General features: G+C 45.3%; 1 protein-coding gene across 5 annotated transcripts in view; it reads right to left on the reverse strand.

The window, feature by feature from the left end:
- Nucleotides 1-18,185, reverse strand: part of cux2b (cut-like homeobox 2b) — an 86,530-nt gene that overhangs the window by 20,624 nt on the left and 47,721 nt on the right. For all 5 annotated transcript variants that reach the window (XM_053421561.1, XM_053421559.1, XM_053421560.1 and 2 more), the window contains exon 4: nucleotides 7,244-7,322. In XM_053421561.1, coding sequence (XP_053277536.1) covers nucleotides 7,244-7,322 — 79 coding nt within the window. The remainder of the gene's footprint in view (nucleotides 1-7,243; nucleotides 7,323-18,185) is intronic.

The following is an 18,185-nucleotide window of genomic DNA, read 5'->3' on the forward strand; positions in this document are numbered from 1 at the left end:
AAGTCCAATTTTACGGGTTGAAAACAGGCTGTTTATTTTCACTTTACAACAAATGTATGTGGAAGCAACAGTAAAAAGCACATCATCATATCTGCACTGTCTCTATTATAATTCCACATTGCACAGAAAAACAGGTTAGAAGCAGGGACTTTGAAAACTGTGCTGGATGTTTACGACTGACACAGGATAGGGACTACTTTTATTCTTCACCTTTGTTTCTCTTCCAGGTTTCACTAACCTGGGGATATTTACAACCTGGGTGAGTGTCTGTCTGTGTGGCTTGGTCCATTGTGACATTGAAAGTGTTTTTAGCAATGTCACCATGTTCCAGGGTCACAAATGACTTCAAAATTATAGTGCTATTCATCATTGGAGGAGACTAGATTATACTGTATTTAAATAAATGGAAATCATATTTTGTAAGTGCAGAATTCTTATTGAAAAATATAAATGAAAACAATTCTGACATTAGTTTGTTGTAATTTTTAAATAAAGTATATTTAAAAGACATAAGCTGATGTGTCTTGTATACCTAATATCTATTGTGATCTATAAGTCAATGGACTGATGTATATATGGAAACTGGAAGAAGTTAAGGTTGAAGAGATGTTTGGAAAAGCGCTCTCTGCAAAACTACAAAAAAATAAGATTCAGCTTGTGATGAACTCTCCCTTGCAATTGGCTAATAAAAGTTAACCACGGCTTTTAATTGTTTTCACAGAGTCTCGGCTACATTGATATTGAGTTTCATCACTTTGGCTAAGGGATAATGAGGCTGCCACCCTGTAGCTGCTTCCTTGTGGTCACTGCGTTGCTGTTTCTGTGATGTTGCACATCTGAGAGCGCGAGGCAGTTACTCTGTCTGGGTGAGCCTGAGCCAAAGCCTGTCAGAAGCCTGGGTCGGCTCGGGGGACCACGGGTGGCACAGTGGAGGACGGTGCACAGGTTCAGGATGTGTGTCTAGGTGGGTAAAGGTGGACCAGGGCAGCGCGCGCCAAGACAAGCAGGTGTGTCGGGGCGGTCCGTCTTGGCCCTGTCAGCGATACACCATCATTAGGCGGTGTGGGCGCAGCAGGGTGCACCATTATGTCTCCCTGGGCCCTGTGTAATTACGCTCTGACATAATTAACCCAGCAAGCCCATTAGCCAAGCATTGGCTGGCTGAAGAGAGAAAAAAAAGCCATAATTATTTGTTGTGCGCATGTTAATGAGGCCAGCTGTGTTCCCATCATACAACACGAACAAATTAATTTACAAGGCTGTGCTCCAAGGTTTTTTTCTTTTCATTCAAAACAGTCTTGTTTTTTTTTCCTCTGAGTGGACTTCAAGGTCCATAAACATGCTCCTCCGCTGCTGCAACAAACAGTAACACTGCTGTAATATTGTTGTCAAGGACCAAAACTAGGTTGAGAGAACACTTTCCTTTCACCTTCACAGACAATGTAAGTGATATAAGGTTTGTAGGATAAATTGCTGCCTATTTACTTCCACCAGTTTAGAAAAAAACAAAACACAGAGAGACTGCTTGCAACAAATTCATAAACATGACTTTTCTGTTTGTGGTGCATTTTAAACCAACGCGCATTTGATATTCAGGTAGCGAACTCAAGTCTCACTTTCCTTTGATGTGGCAGATGGAGTGAGAAGATACTAAAATAAAAAAGATGGGTGGAATGACGAGAAAAAGAAATGATTGGGGGAAGCAGCAGCCTTTGTGTGCGAACAAAACAAACTTCTTAACCTGTTCTTTTTCATTGCCATTCCATGTCTTTGTGTGACAGACTGAAGGACGGAGGAGGAATGACATCAATACCGAGTCGTTTTAAAGCTCAGAACAAAGAGTGGAGTCGCAGATAGATAGTATTTAAAATTAACATGAGATTCTGGCGGAAACAAAGTAGTGACGAAGACATTCAAACAAAACTACACCTGAAATTATACAAAAATAAAACAACCCGTCTGCCATTCTTACATATAACACATGTAAGACAAATCACTATCAATTAACATCATGAAAAACACCGGTCTATTGTCTTTAGTTTTAAATCCCATGGTTCTCGCATGTACACACACACACACATTCCTCCACACAGGCACACAGCTTCTTTCTTTTAAGAGCACACTCTCCCCTGGTCCCTCTGGGGTCTCCTACTCCACGGGGATCAGTTGGAGAGGCCCGGCTCTTTTATGAACATAATGCATTATTAAGCACCTCAAACATCTCCTGGGCCTTTGTTTATTACTGCTCTTATTAATCACTTGTGCATAATCTCGTCCCGCCCAGAGAGCTTTCATTTTCCATCACATTTTATACGCCCTTATTTTCCGACAGACTGCCACAAATGCACACAACACTCCTCCTTTGCTCTCATCCTGACTGAAGGTACTTAGCTGCACAATAACAATAAAGCCAGCCCGCTGTGCCTTGCAGGCCTCTCTCTCGATGGTGCTTGCTTATGTATATGGAGGGTTGAAGAAGGACAGCTATTCTTTATGCATCTGAATGACTCTGAATTACTAAGGTCAGAGTGTTCTGTTCAGATAATCTTATAGCCGAGGGAAACATCTGATGTGAGTATGTGTGGCACTTACAACCATCTCATGACACAAGGAGACACGTGACTTAATGTCACAAAAAGCTGCTCGGAATTGTCCTCGGCTCTGCAGTACCAGTGGTCACCACAAGCAAGCACTGTTGTCATAATATTTTCTGCTAACGCACAAACACAGACTCACACCTCAGACATGCCTTAGGCCTGTCGCGCACACTCACACACACACGCACTTAGAGGTGTATTCAGATCAGAATCTTCACAAACTCTCAGTGAGCTCCGCGCTCAGATAAAAGGGACTGTGTTCTAAAGGAGAGAGGGAGCGAGGTGGATCCTGAGGGATGAGTGTGTATACTGAGAGGAGGCGAGGAAGAGCAAACACCTGGAGCATCAGTCTCAGGGCTACGCCCCTGGCGACAGGGCCTCACTGCTCTCACAGAGGTGGCAACAAACGCAGACGTTCAAACGCCACTCTCGCTCGCTCGCACACACTCTCACACACTCCGGCAGAGAAGAGCGAGAAGGAGACGGCGGCAAGAAGGAGAGGCAGAAAAAAGACAAGGGGGGAAGTGAGGTGCATCTCCGGGAAAACCGATGAATTCGGGCAGAAGCTGCCACTGTTTTCCAGCGTTCAGTGATCAGGACGTGTTTATCTGCACTGATCAAAACCGTGCGGAGGTGATATAAACATTGTTAGGGAAATACTGTTAACAGACCTCTTTCAAGATTCAGACTGGGTAGGAGTTACAGTACACAGCACGGGGAGATGTCACAGGTAAATCAAAATAAAGAACGCTAATGAAACACTCTGGTGGATTGACACGTTGGCTTAGGGGCCTCATGAAAGGAAAAAGAAGAGAAGGAATAAAAAAACACTTCAATCACTCGCATCAAGAAGTTACTTCTGCTCTGAGTTTACTGTTGCCTGCAAGTTGCCATTGAGCAGGAGCATGATCTTAAGAGTAACATTATCATACCAGAATCTCACAAATCTAACGGATATGTTATTCATATTCAATAGTAGGCAGAGCAAAGTGAATAACTGATATGTGACCAGATGTTAATGATAGCCAGATACAACAGGTCACATATTGAGCTGCCACCGCGTGTGCCTCCCCCTCCTTCACGTCTTGCATTCATTAACTCTGTCGTTGGCCTGCTCTGATTGGACCAACAGCCTTAGTGTCGCCACACAAATGAGCACACACACACACTCACACACACACATACATACACACACACACAAACACACACACACACTCACACACTCACACACTCACTCACACAGAGGCACTTTCAAATGAAATAATAGAAGGGAAAAACTTCCTGCAATGAATAGTAATAACTGCATTAAGATTAACGAGCACGGCGTGTAAAGAATAATTGCATCTGTCAAAAGATTAAAAATACATGAGCTGTAGCGTTTGTTGGGGGAATGGTGGGAAAGCTCACTGTTGTGTTTGAGGGGCAGAGAGAAATGAAGTGGGGCCACAGCCAAATGACTGTCCTCCGGCGTACCCGGAGTCATCCATTCTAGCAAGGGGTGGGCAGGCGAGAGAGTGGGGGGGAGTTGTGACCTTGGACACTAGCAGCAAGATGTACAGTGACAAACAGGCACAGGATACTGTAGGCCCTACCTCACAGATGGCAGATTCAGCAAGGGCCTGACAAACAAATACTCTCATTGCTCTGACTCCTGGTTGGCCGCGGGCGGATAATTCGGGAAAGATGTCTGGCAATGATGGGATGAGTCTACAGCTTATACTTGTCTTTTACGATGGTGACTGTGTTAGATTCGAGGCTTGTTGAGGTGACTTGGCTGGAAAAAATTGCTGACTAGTGAATTAATAAGAAGTAATTTAAAGCTAAGGTTGGTAATCGTGGAAAAGCTAGCAAGAGCAGGCTAAACTTTGAGAAAGAGCAACCCATACATCCTAACCCCTCCCATCCGCCCTTTCTTCAAGACAACTTTTCTGTGACTAGCTCGCTAACGTCTGGCAGTCGTCTCTGTTCAGCGGTGTATGTCTCGGTCACAGCCATTTTGAGACAACTCTTTTACTTTGTGACATGCAGCATTATCCTCCTGCAAGCAGCGGTTGGAAGTTGGTAAACTGCGGCTATAAAGGGATGAACATGGTCAGCAAGATTACTGTGGCCTTCAAACCATGATTGATTGGTGTTAATTAAGTGTGTCAAGAAAACATTCCCGACAGAATTACACTTCCACCAGCAGCCTGGACCAGGTCAGTTACTTAGCCCAGGTATGCTTCAATACTTAGGGGCGTTTAGAAGAGTCTCTTGTTAAGTGAAGAGACTGCTTACCCAGATTAACCTGTTGCTCTTGGGTCCCCACTTACCACTCTCTTGATTACATGTTCCCATTAAATCCAGAGCACACAGAAGCAACTTGAGTGTTTGCCCAAAGGCCCAGAAACCTGCTGATACTCCAATCCTGTAACAACATTAACTTTTTTTTGTCAGTTAATTTGTTTTTGTTCTTGGGGTTTTCCTGGGCAGTTGCCCACTTTGCCCTACAGACTGTTGGCTTGGCGCAGCAGCTAGAGATGTAAAGAGGCAACTGGCCTCAGACAGAAAGAGAAAAATACACTGTATAATCCACATGTTGTGTCTTAATCAAAAATAATTAATCAAATATTAATCTTATATATATAAAAAACAGCTGATTTTGTTAAGAGGGGGTTAGAGAGCTGGTAACACTGCAGCTTCACTGTGACACATGCTCTGGACTCCAGAATCATGAGAGCTGCCTTCAGAGGGCGTGGCTAAACTTGTTGTTGATGGCCAGTAAACACATAGAATAGTCGAGAACATTGTGTCCGGACATTTTCCAGAATTCCACATTTGAAGAAAGCAGCAGGAGTCAGACGCATTCACAACACAACAGAATGTCAAGAACGTACAGATGAGAGGTTTGGTAGATCATGCAGGGGGCGGGACAAGACGTATTCCGATGCAGAGGTAACATGTTACGTCGGCTCATAATCACCGAGAGCATTCCAATTTTACATCTTCTTTGGCGACCTCTATTGTAAGGCTCCTCTTTTTCACCCTGATAAATATATTTATATATATTTTTTATTTTTTTTATTTAATTTTGCGTCTGTGATTTGTTAGAAGCGTCAACAACACGGCCACTCGCTTGCTATACATTTTCCTGCTGTATTGACTTATGGTCTCACACTGACATCTTCCCGACTTTTTACGAAGAGGCTGTCAGAAAAAGTTCAACTGACTAAATTTGCCTTTTCATGCTTGGACTCTAGTGCATGTCTGAAAACAGCTACCTACAAGTACCTATGATTAATGTCAGTACCTTAATTAATTAATAATGTTATGTTATAACTTTTTCATTAGATTATTCTAACAATAAAAGTTTTTTTTTTACATTTTGAAAGTAACAAAGCATTAGACTTAATTCCTGAAGCTACTTGAAGAAGAACTGTTTTATAGCAATCAGCTTCAATTTGTATGATAGAGTGAAACAGACTCCCTTTGTAAAGTTAGGGTCAAATGAAGGTAGCAGGCTGGCATTGCTACATCACCTGATGTAACCTGACACAGGAAGGTCGACTCCTGCTTACTCAATACATTGAACACACTTAGACTGTATGAATTCATATTCACTCTATGAAACAAGTAGGAGGAAAATATCAAGCACATTGAGAAGAGAAGCTAATGCAGTTTTTTCTCTCTTAAGAGTTGATAAATGGTGACATCGGCCTTTCTTTTTATTAGGTCTTTGTTCTTTAACATAACAACTCTTAGTTGACTCAATCTTCTACTTGAGATGGGTTCCTGACAAAATATTTCCCACAAGATGCTCTGTGGCTTGAATTAAAAGTCTTGGTATAAAAGGTATAGGTCAGAAAATCTAAGTGAAAACATCTTCAAAGACCGGCATTTGTTATCACGGAAATAACTCCATTCAAAGTGTGTGCGTCTATATGTGTGCATGTGGGGGGATGCAATATCAAGAAGGGGACTTCAAGGAAAAATGGAGACCTTTAAAAGTCAGTTGCTGCCGTCGCTGTTTCTCTGATGCAGACTTTTATCTTGTATTCATTGAATCTGTAAACAGCATTCTCTACTCCTGCCACAAGTGGTTCTCTGATCTAGACTGAGATTGGGCTGCGTTTTGCTGCCGTCTCCCGCAACAAAGAGCAATACAGTACATCTGCCCTGGCACTGAAATAACAAGTGAATAAACACACAATATGTCTTCCCGCCGCTCTCACTTGCCGTCTTTGCCCCCTCCCTCTCCATTCTCCCCCCATTGGCCTCATCAGGCCTGCGTTCCACACGAAGCAAGACTTCAGTTGGGATTTTAATTGGCCCTCCACAATCAACAGCAGTGCTCCTCAAGGATATGTTCACTCCTCAGCCAGGCTACACTCAAGGACCAGTGCTGGGTTTTGAAGTGGCCTCACGCAGAGTTTTGGAAACCACTCTGAGAGCACATACTTTGAAAAATAGATAAGAGCCACAGGGTATAGGGTTTTATGTATCTTATGCATGTGCTGCTGCACCATATCCATCTATGGTGAGGAGCTTACTTGTGTGTGTTGCTTCATATGTACAAATATACAAATAATGTGTGTGAGGGGGGTCTTCATGCTGTTGCTATTGTTGTTGGTGGAGATGCACATCTCTGGTCTTGGTGGGAGACTCACCTGGGGCCTCGATAAGCTGTTTGTAGATTCCAAGGAACGCAGACTCTGCCTCCTTACTGCGCTTGTTCAGAGCAACCACCTGCAGGGGGAGGAGACAACGTTAAGGTAAACACTGACTGATATAGCTCTGAAATGTTTCATAACTCACAATGCGCATCGTATTTTTACACATCAGTTATTAAATTGACACTTTTAAACAGAGCAGAAAATTCTTAAAATCTTAAATAGCAAACACTGAATCAATAGTAACAAGAGCAAAGGTCAACCTCACAGCATCCTGCCAATAATTGAAACAAACACTCCTGCATGCCTTGTATTCGTGCTATATCTTCAGTATGTGCAACAGAGACATACAGTATGCCTGCTCGTGCACAGACCACCCAATGCAATGTCTTTGTTTTTATATTGACACTGACCACTGCAGAAACAGGACGTAAACTATGGCGGTAACCTTCCCGTTTAAGCGCCAAGCTGCTGCATGTTGCGACGTGACATTTGGCCCGTTAAATGTAGGAACCGGCGTGCGCGGGGAGGCTCGCCAGTGACAGTGGCCTCCATCACCAGCAGCACACGGCACCTGCTATCCTCAGCTCAGTGGGTGATGCAAACCAATTAACGATTCATTAGGAGGGACAAAGAAAGCGAATTAGCCACCACCTGGCCCCATGGAGAGGGCACCTGCACTAGTGGGTATGTGGGTTAGCCTGCGCCCGGCTCCTGCTAAGACCTTGGGCCTGTTTGTATAGTCAGAGGACGCGCCACGGCTGCCTCTCGACATCCTCGGCCCCGCAACAGTAAATCAGATCAGGCTCAAATGCCCCCTTTCCTCTTCAAAAGCAGCCGGAATTCAAATTATTGTCATCTTTTGTCCATGTCGTTTCCGTCATTGTTGGTTACAGCCTCTGTCGGACCGGCTCGATTCACTCCACAACGGAGGGTCTGGTGCGTGGTGCGACTACACTTGAAAAACATTCATTTTGCAAAGGCAGAAAACACTTATGTGAATGGTGGTGGTGGTTGTGGAGGTGGTGTGTTGGGGCTGTTCAGTGGGGTTATAAATAAGGTGTGTGGAAAACAGCGAGGGACAGAGAGCCTTTGATTTACTGGAAATGGCTGGCTGGCGTCTTCCCCGGGGGAAGCATAACGACACCATCATGTTTAAAGAAATATCATAAAGATCAAGCAAATCCCCCCCATCACTCCCACTTGGAGCAGCTCAGAGGAGTTCATGGAAAATGGAAAAGGCTGGAGCCCAATCAATACAGATGCAATAGTCTGCAGCTCTCAGCCAGTTCCCTGCTACACTATGCTGTTGTTTCACTCATATATACCCCAATTTGACCCCCCCCCACTCCAAGCCCGCCAACCTCCAACCACCAGCACGCCCACTCGCCTCCCCTCTCCTTCCAGCACGTGACGTTAATGTTGCCATGTTGGTCCACAAATAGTGAAAATGTGTGAAGCACGCTGGCCCCATAAACAGCTCTATGTGTGGGTTATGAGAACATCAACAACTGGTGTTGGTTCAGCTCAGGTTTGTTTCATACCCACTGTTTTTATGTGTGCCTCCTTTTCACTGTGAAGGGCAGCAATGTGGGGGCCCAGTGCTCGTTTCCAGCCAAACCTCTGCTGCTCGACGTGACAACAACCAAACCTCCGACGGCATTTTGTGGCACCGAGACAAACTATTACCAACATGAGTTTACACCTGAACTACATGGCCGCTACAGCGGGGGGGCTGAACCCACCGCTATATTCATCAGCTCTTCACTGACACCGTGCTCTGCTGGCCTGGCTCCCTCTGAAGCGCATACATCAAACGTGGGATACCAACTGCATATGTAAAAAGGCTGGGATCCTGCGAAGGCAACAGCTTGGGCTCCATATTCCAGAGACACACGGGGTCTCCTGGCCCTCCATCATCCTTTAACGAGAGAACACGGAGATTACCTCCACAATCACACCATTAACCTGCCTACAGACGCTAGCTGAGACATCAATCACACGGCTGCCTGATGCCTTCTCACGTTAGCGGCCGCTATGCGTATAGATCCCCCCCCGCCCCTCCCTCATAAGCCACCCTTGCTATCGTCAAAGCACTGAGGTGTCGTGCATAATATGGTCTGATCAGGGAGTGATCTTCATCTCCATGCTAATCCACCTCCAGCCCAGCACATCGTGTCTCATACTAAAAGACACGAGCGGATAGGGCTGTTGTACAGAGAGGTACGGCTCGAGGAGGAACTACTACTGCTAAATCTCTTCTTGTCTTTTGGCTGCGAGATATGGCTCTGGCCCCGGCTCTGGCTAACAGCGCATTCTTTGTTTTCCCCCGTTTTGTGATAAAGGATATGGCTGCCGAGGGAATGGGCTTGGCCGCAGGTTGATTTTACAAGCAGAAGTAAAGCCTGGGGCAGAGTAGCAAGAGAAAGACAAAGGAAACCTGTTAACGCTCCGCCATAACTCTTCATGCCGCAACAGAGTGGGCAGAGCACAGCCTCTGGGACAAGGCTGCTGGGAAATACTTACTGATAAGCCTTTGAGAATACAGTAGCCGCTAGTGAGTCTCTGTGTGTGCATCTGACTGTGTGTGTGTGTGTGTGTGTGTGTGTGTGTGTGTGTGTGTGTGTGTGTGTGTGTGTGTGTGTGTGTGCGTGTGTGTGTGTGTGTGTGTGTGTGTGTGTGTGTGTGTGTGTGAAAACAAGCTACCATGTGTTGAGGTGAGAGAGATGAATTAAGGCGAAGAGAACAATCCAGAATGAAGAAGAGGAAGCGGAGTGAAGGGCTACTGAGTGACATACAGAGAGAAACAGAGAGACAACGGAAAAGAGAGCTTCCCATACAGAGCGCAATTAGCAATTATGCAGTCATCAATTACAATTATCACAACTGGTGATTATGCAATTATCACTCTAAATCATCTTTTCCCTCCTCTGCCTTACTAGTTTGCCACCTCCTGTGTTTTTGTTGTTTGAGGATGGGTTGTGATCATGCAGGTGATTAGAGTGTGTGATGATGGGGGTGTTGGGGCGGGTGTCATGGCAGATCTTGCATTGTGTGTGTGGTGTGTGTGTGTGTTTGTGCAAAATAAGTGTGTAATGCTTGCTGCATGTCTACATAGGCATCTGTGCCTCGGTTTACAGTGTGTGAGTAAATTATCTGTCTTTGTGTGTTTGTGTTTGTGTGTATGTTTGTCCGTACATGCAGTGTTCATGAATATACTGCCTCCATTTCAAGGTGAATGTGGCTGGTGCAGTGGGTGGTCTGGGGACAGCAAATGTATGGTTCCTCAGTCCCTGAGGCCTCTAAATTACCTGTCATCTTCCCCATGATGCAAAGGTCAGTGCACAATCATAGGGAGTCCATCCTACTGTGGTGCTCACTGAGCGCCAGTCCAGCCCACAGGCTGACAGGATGTCACAACAACCCGGGTCCCGCTCCTTGCTTATTAGAACAAAACAGTGGGAAGCCCACTACCACCACCACACCACTTGTCACAACACCTTCCAGAAAAATCTGCGGGATCCTGACAAGCTTTCAGTCCTCAGTGTTAATGGAAGTGTGGAGAAAATGAGACAAAATATCGTCATTGCTCTGCTACTTAATATTTAATGAAATCTGGAGCCATAGAGTGCTTTTTTTTAAATTTAGTTTGTATATGTAAAACATTTTCAACATGAAACATTAACGTATCCATCATCCATGCGGTACTGATGCTGACGTCAAACCTCCCTCCATTTTTAATGTTGCCATTTTGAGCCAAGTGTAATGCCCATTTTTGCCCAGTGCTCAGCTTGGTTTCTTGCAGAAGCAATGTGTACATATATATATACTAAATACGACAATATTCTCGCTAGTACAATGTCCATAGTAAAAATACAGGAATAAACAACCAAACCACAGAGAGTTTGTATCGTAGTATCTGTTTTAACACTGAAAAGCAGGAAAGTAAATGTCTTTGGAGATAATAACACAATAATGGCTGAGACTAGTGAAGGTTAACTTCCTTAGTTTCCCAGAGCTCCACATGATGTCTTCAAATTGCTTGTTTTGTTTGATCACCAGTCTAAACCCGAAACAGGGATTATTTAGAATTTTTGCGTGATACTTGACTAAAACAAATAATTCACTATTAAAAATGTATTTCGGTCAATCGACTTGCTCTACCACCAACCCAAGCAGATATGCATTTTAGTACAGCCATCATCATAAACATCAATAACAGTTTATTGTGAGAATGCTAAGGTTAAGCTTAGAAAACAATTTCATAAGCTACAGCTTTTCCTAATGTCCCTTCACTTCCTGTGCAAATCAACATTTATCCAAAACAAACGTTTCGGTGGATTTTTCAGATGAGATCTTGAATCGGAGTATACAGAAATTTAAGAGACATATTTTTACAGAAAATTTTATCAAAACAGAGGACATTATGATTCTGTTGCTTCAAGGTTTCATACATATTTAAAAGACAACATCTTCAATCCAACAGTTATAGCTGTATTTTCCAAAAAGCACATCCAAAACCATAATTTCTCAGATGCAGGATCATATTTTAGCCATGCCACACAGCACTGTCACTGCAGGCATTTGTTTTGCGTTGGGCGTAGGTTCAAAGGAGAGGCGGGAGGAGAGAGATGAGTTGGTGTGGAGTGACTGATGAGTGTGTGGAGGAGAGGGGCAGAGGTAAACCCTATTGCAATACAGTCTGGATGGAAGAGAGACCCGTCTGCACCCACTTATGCACACCCACGTGCACACATGCAAACTTGAACTTGGGTGCAAGCAAACACACACGTCAAGTCGCAGTCACGCAGACGCACACTACACACAGACTGTGTCTCAGGGCAGATTTAATCAGGGTGACACCCATCTCAGAGCGGTGGTAGCAGCATCGCGGTGGCCGCGGCGGTCTCTGGATGCCCGGCGAGATGAGCAGTCAGAGAACTGACACACATCTCGTCGCCACGTCAATTCCAATCAGCGGCGCCTGTCAGTCAACGGGCCGTGCTCGCAACGGACTGACGCCACTGCCAATCTGCCACTGCAGGGCTGCCGTCTCAGCCAAATGAATGGCCGAAGCTGACCACGCCAAAACTACCACTTATCCCTTGATGCAATGACAAATTCAGAGTGAAACCCCGACTTGATTCATGGCCTCTTTGGGAGCAGCTCACCTGCACTCGATAGGACCAACACCAGGACCATGTAGAGAAAAATATTAGGTTTTAAGATGGTTTTCAAGACCCAATAAATCTATAAACATACGATTTTTTTCAGCTATTATAGCATTAAGATTAAGATTAAGATGCATTTATTTGTCCCAAACACATGCACAGACATGCACAGGCACACTCATGCAGGTAGAGAAATTTAACCTCTGCTTTTAACCCATCTGGTGCAGGACACACAGAGCAGTGAGCGACCATGTACGGCGCACGGGGAGCAGATGTTGGGGGAGTAAGGTGCCTTGCTCAGGGGCTCTAGACAGGGTAGGGAGAATTCTCTTGGATTTTTGGACAGATCAATCCAGGTTCGTCTTTTTGTTGTTTCTCCGTGGAGTCAAACCAGAGACGAACCAGAGACCTTTCTTAAATCAGTATAATGATATGCCCACAATGAAAATGCTAGCACCCTAATATTTAGCAGGTATAATGTTAGGAATGTATGGTATATTCATAATCTCAGATTGCAATGTTAGAATGCTAACGTTCACTGATTAGCATTAAACATTAGTTTACCTGTGACTGATGGGATTGTCATTCTTTAGTTTGGCAGTTTTGTGATAGAAATGTTTTTGAGACAAGTCAGAGGATCATCAAAGTCATACAGATTTGTCCTCTGGGGAATATGAATGTCTTCAAACATTTCATAACAATCCATCGAACAGCTGCTTATATCATTTGAGTCTGGACCAAAGTAGTGGACAGACCTGCCGCCTGACATCGCTTTCCCCGGAGCCATGCCGCTCACTGTGACTGAAAGGGCACATCAAGAGATACAGTACCATGTAAGATGTTTCACTTGAAAATGAGACAAAAGGAGCAAGACTACAGGTCAATGCCCCAGTGGAGGGTTCCGATAATGACCCAGGCTGAGAGGAGAGCAGATCTCTACAGATCAAGGCGGAGCTGACGTAATCCCGTCGGACACGGCACACGGAGCAGCATGAGAGACAGAACATGGCACGACATTAAACCCAGATCAAAGGGCCTGCTGTCTCCACCGCACGGCAGGTGCCTTCTGGGTCCCCCTCAGCATCAACAGGCTGCAGAACCGCTGTGCTACCCGCCCTCTCCACAAAGACTCAAAAGCACCAGCCTCGGCGCTAACAGCTCAAAGTCACTGCAAAGTCAAAGTCGAGAGCCGGGGAAAGACAAAAGAAGGGAAGAAAACAAATCTTTTCTGAATGTCTTTGTAGTTCAAAAGACAGGAGTTGTCATTTTCTTTGAGCTTACTCTTTCAAATGTTTGATGCAGCGAACGACCTAAACCTTGAGGAAAGTGCGTGTCTGCTGAAAACGTATCTATCATGGCATGATGGGAGGGAGCGGGGGCGTGCTGAGGCTACGGTGAAGGCGCCGGTTGATGTGCTGGAAGGGAGGGCTGTGAAAAGTAGTAATGAGTGTACCTGGACTAGATTTCAGTGCTGGGAGAAGTGTTAGGAGGAGAGAAGAGAGGAGAAGTGTAGGTAAGGGCTAATTATAAAAATAAAGTGGCCCCATTATCCCCGGCACTGTACTGCCCTAGTGAACAAAGCTACAACAGATGGGGTGTCATGAGCAACTGTGCCAATGTGAGCCAAAGCCCTGGAGTGGATGGACCCTGGCAGACCGCTGCTGGAGCAGCTCTGGCAAGGGGGAACCACAGCTGCATATCTTGCCCTCAGACACACGTTGACAGTGTTTCTCTAGCCCTGCCTACACTAGTCAAGGTGAGACAGCGTGACATGAGGGGAGCAAGCAAGGGAGAGCGAGAGAGAGGGTGAGAGCGCTCCACTATGATGGATAGCGCTCTCCATCCCACCTCTCCTCTCTCTCCCTCTTAGAAGGCTGGTGACTTTCCAGTGAGGCAATTATCATTGCGGAATGCATAATAGCCTAATTAATTACAGGTGTCAGCGCTGCCTTTGTTTCAGCGTGGAGGAACATCGTGCCAAAGCCGCATCCGCTGAAAAGAACAGCGCTGATGAACGAGCCTTGAACCACGGCTGGAGGAGCCCAGCTGACGGAGGAGGCAAGCGCCGCGGAGACGATTTGAAGTCTGCCAAACAACCCTGTGTCTGTTACTCACAGAAGACGGATTGGAAACACATGCTGCAAACATTAGGTCCATTATTTGCTTGATAAATCTGCTGTTGTCAATCGCAGTGCTTGGAGGACGGTCTCAGGTAGGCCCTGCACGGAGCGGCTCGCCGGGTAATTTGGTTTCAAGAAGCAGAGACCAGTGCGGCGTTGGTGGCAGCACCATCAACAATGAAAACAGTCCCCTTTACCCGGCGTTTCGCAGACAAACATGGCATATCATTTGTCCTGTCAGATTTTCAGATTTCATTCATTGTAGTGAGAAAGCCGGAAAGCAGACAATTGCTAGGGAGAGAGAAAAAAAGACCTTAACAGGACCTGCGAAGGAGAGAAGTGAATGATGGGGTGACTAGGGAGGAGAGACAGCGCAAAGATTCCTGTTATTCTCCTCCTCGGCTAAACACAAGCACACATTGGTGTAGAACTTAACAGGACGTCACGTTTAGTATGTGTGTGGGTCTACGTGTGTGCGGTACGACATGTGTGTCTTTCTATGGGGGGTCGTGGCAGTAGGCTGATAATCCCTCCACGCCCCCAGGCAGTGGGGGCTCATTGTAGGGTACATTGAGTCTAATAGGAGCCGGCGCTGCAGTTGTATGCAGCTCTCCCTGCTCCCACTGTGAGAAGAGTTTTACATAATTAATGACTGTTGATGTTTCCCAGGTAGTCGCCCGGCAAATTCACTCCAGACTCGGCTGCCACCGTCGCCGGGTTCCATAGAGAATGAGCGACACCAGAACAGACAGCTTACATTACAGGCATAAATAAGGCAATTTTGTACAGTGTCTTCAGACATTACTGTGAGGGGGGTTCAGGGCCGATGATTCGACTTGCTTCAGAAAAACGCTCAGAGAGAGCTTTTCTGTGTCTCGGAGTCTTCAGAGAATTTGCGCTTGATGCGAGTAAAACTGCTTCCTTTAGTGTTTTTATAATTCTGTATGCTGTTAGAGGCGCGCGGATAGAAGCGCTGTGCCTTTTCAAGATTACAGTCGACGGATCCAGACGGATGATCATCCCCATCTGCATGAATCTGTCTTATCTGAATGTTAATCTAAAGACGTGTGAGCCTGGTGGTCAGGGTTTTTCGGTTGCAGACCCCCTGACACCGTTGCATCCTCGTGGCCATACACATATTGCTAAGAGCCAGTCCACATTTATACCAGAGCATGTTAAATTAAACATTTAAACACGCCACCAAGGGAAGGCTATTTTTTACGGCTCTCGGCACACCACTCATTATTAATTTGTAATAACCTTTAAGGCTTTTTGATGTCATACATATTTTACCGAGAGATATCACTCCGAGTCAGACGGGAGAGGGCCTGTCGATGACAGATCACCAGAGTGCCACCGAAAATGTGGTTTCATCTGCTATAATTAGGACCAGGTGAGGGTTAAGAGTGATCTGTGGCTGCGTGTGCATGTCTGCGCGGGATCTCACCCACTAATGCATCAGTGTGATGACAAATATACACCCAGAGATTAAAAAGTGGAGTGGCCCAAAAGAGAGAAGAGACAGGACATGATAGGAAGGATGATCCCAAAATGATTTTGCCCCCCTCAAAAAAAGTGACCTGGCCGTGGGTTTAAAACCTTTTAGGTATTTATGAGTGCCCAGGATAAAGGAGTCCATTTCTGCTGCATAAATCAGCTGAGTGGCTGAACGTCGGAGGGAAAGCGACGCATTAACACCGCCCGCTCTCTGACTCCTTCATATTCTTCTGTGAGAGGACTGGCCAAGGCCCATCTTCTCCCGCTCTGCCGGGAGGCCCCTCGGTGCCCGTTGGATGCCAGCCTAAAGCTCATGTCCACCGGTGCCAACACGCCACTAAAAGCTGTAAAACACATGAGCTCTGTTTGGTTAATGTACGCTGATTGACCTGTGCTGCCAGGCATTTGATGTCATGATTGTAATGACCAGCTTTCCCTGCCTGATCGCTCATATACAATGTGACAGGCACGAGGTGGCATTTCAATTTGAGTGAATGAAGGCTAATCATGTGAGATGCCTGTAGCAACAAGGGCTGATGTTGTTTTCAAATGCAAATACCAGCAAGTGATAGCATTCAAAATGCGTGTGATAGAACATTACATTTTTTCAGAAATCAGAGAATCTATGCCTTCCCAATTCATGGAAGGAGAATGTATAATTTCTTCTAAACTAATTATTTCCCAAAAATGATATGGTTTTGCTTTCAAACCCTTAATGGAAAACTCTTTATGTCGTTATTGAGGCAATTGTAATCTGATTTTCCATCCAAGACTGTTTCATTTTAATGTGTTAGAGGCTTAAACAGGTTGAGCTATGCATTTAAAAGAAATATTTTTTTGTTTTGCATCTCTTGAACCCTGGATTCATCTGATGACACTTTGTGGGGGGTCTCAACCTTCAGGTTGTGAACCACTGCTCCACACTGTCATCAGTTTGTATCGTGTTATCTCTCAGTGTAACGTATGCACAGTAGAAAGTCTGTGGATTAGCCTGAATGACAGGGACATTGTTTCTGTAGGCACAATGCAGCTTATGAATTTTTTTTACATTCTCTTTTTTCAATGCATTGGGGACCACCAACACATTTCCACTTATAACCACTGTACTGAGGTGGAGGCAAGAGCGTAAGATCTACGCTCTCATTTGGGTGAATGAACAGCTTCACAATAACCATTATTCTTCTTGCATCATTGGGATGTAGACATTAAATCAATCTGTAGCAGCCTCAGAAACAACTCTTCAGCAAGCCTTATATATAGGACCTGACTTTAGTGGTTATCTATTGGATGCTCTGCGTTACATAACCCTCCATATGCTCTGGGTGTAGGACAATTCCGTGCGGGTTATAAATAAAGAAACCTGACGCACGGCTGCAGCCGCTGTGATTTGGGCAAGTTCTCACATGGGATGTCATCGTTCTGCAGTGCTAGCCCCACTGCTATTTCAGGCTCTGCCTCATTAGAACATCCGCCGTGAGTGAACAAAAAAAACTGAATGTACAAAAGACTTTTCATTAGGGAAGAGAGAGCATAAAGACACGTTCGCCCTTCCAGCCACGGTGCGTGTTCAGGGCTAACACTCAAATTGCTACATTATAGGTGTATGCATCGTGAAGGGGCAAACAGTTTACGTGTGATTGCCAGGTAATGTACAGTGTGGAGATCTGTGTCACAAGGTCCCAAAAGGAGGAGGTCTGCAGGTCTGGATGACAGGGGCACAAACATGCAACCTGCCACAATGACTGCAATTACCCTACATCCACTGCCTTCAGCAGGGGAGAGATAGAGAGTGTGTGTGTGTGTGTATGTATGTGTGTGTGTGTGTGTGTGTGTGTGTGTGTGTGTGTGTGTGTGTGTGAGAGAGAGAGAGAGAGAGAGAGAGAGAGAAAGAGGGAAAGTGAGGGACAAGACATGAGATTATGCATGTGAGTTTTTGCATTACAGAGGAGGGAGAGAGAGAAAAAAAAAACTTATTGCGTGACTGCCTGTACCTGCCTATGTGATTGTGTGATTGTGTGTGTGTGAGTCTGTCAGAGCGTGGTTCGCGTGCCTGTGGAGGCCCTCTCACACCAAAGTGTCTGGCTAATTTAGTTAGGGAATAGCTGGCTGTCCTTCAGGTGAATGGACAGAGATTGGTCTCAATATGAGATG

This window comes from Pleuronectes platessa, chromosome 4 (assembly GCF_947347685.1).
Source record: "Pleuronectes platessa chromosome 4, fPlePla1.1, whole genome shotgun sequence".
NCBI classification, from domain to species: Eukaryota; Metazoa; Chordata; class Actinopteri; order Pleuronectiformes; family Pleuronectidae; genus Pleuronectes; species Pleuronectes platessa.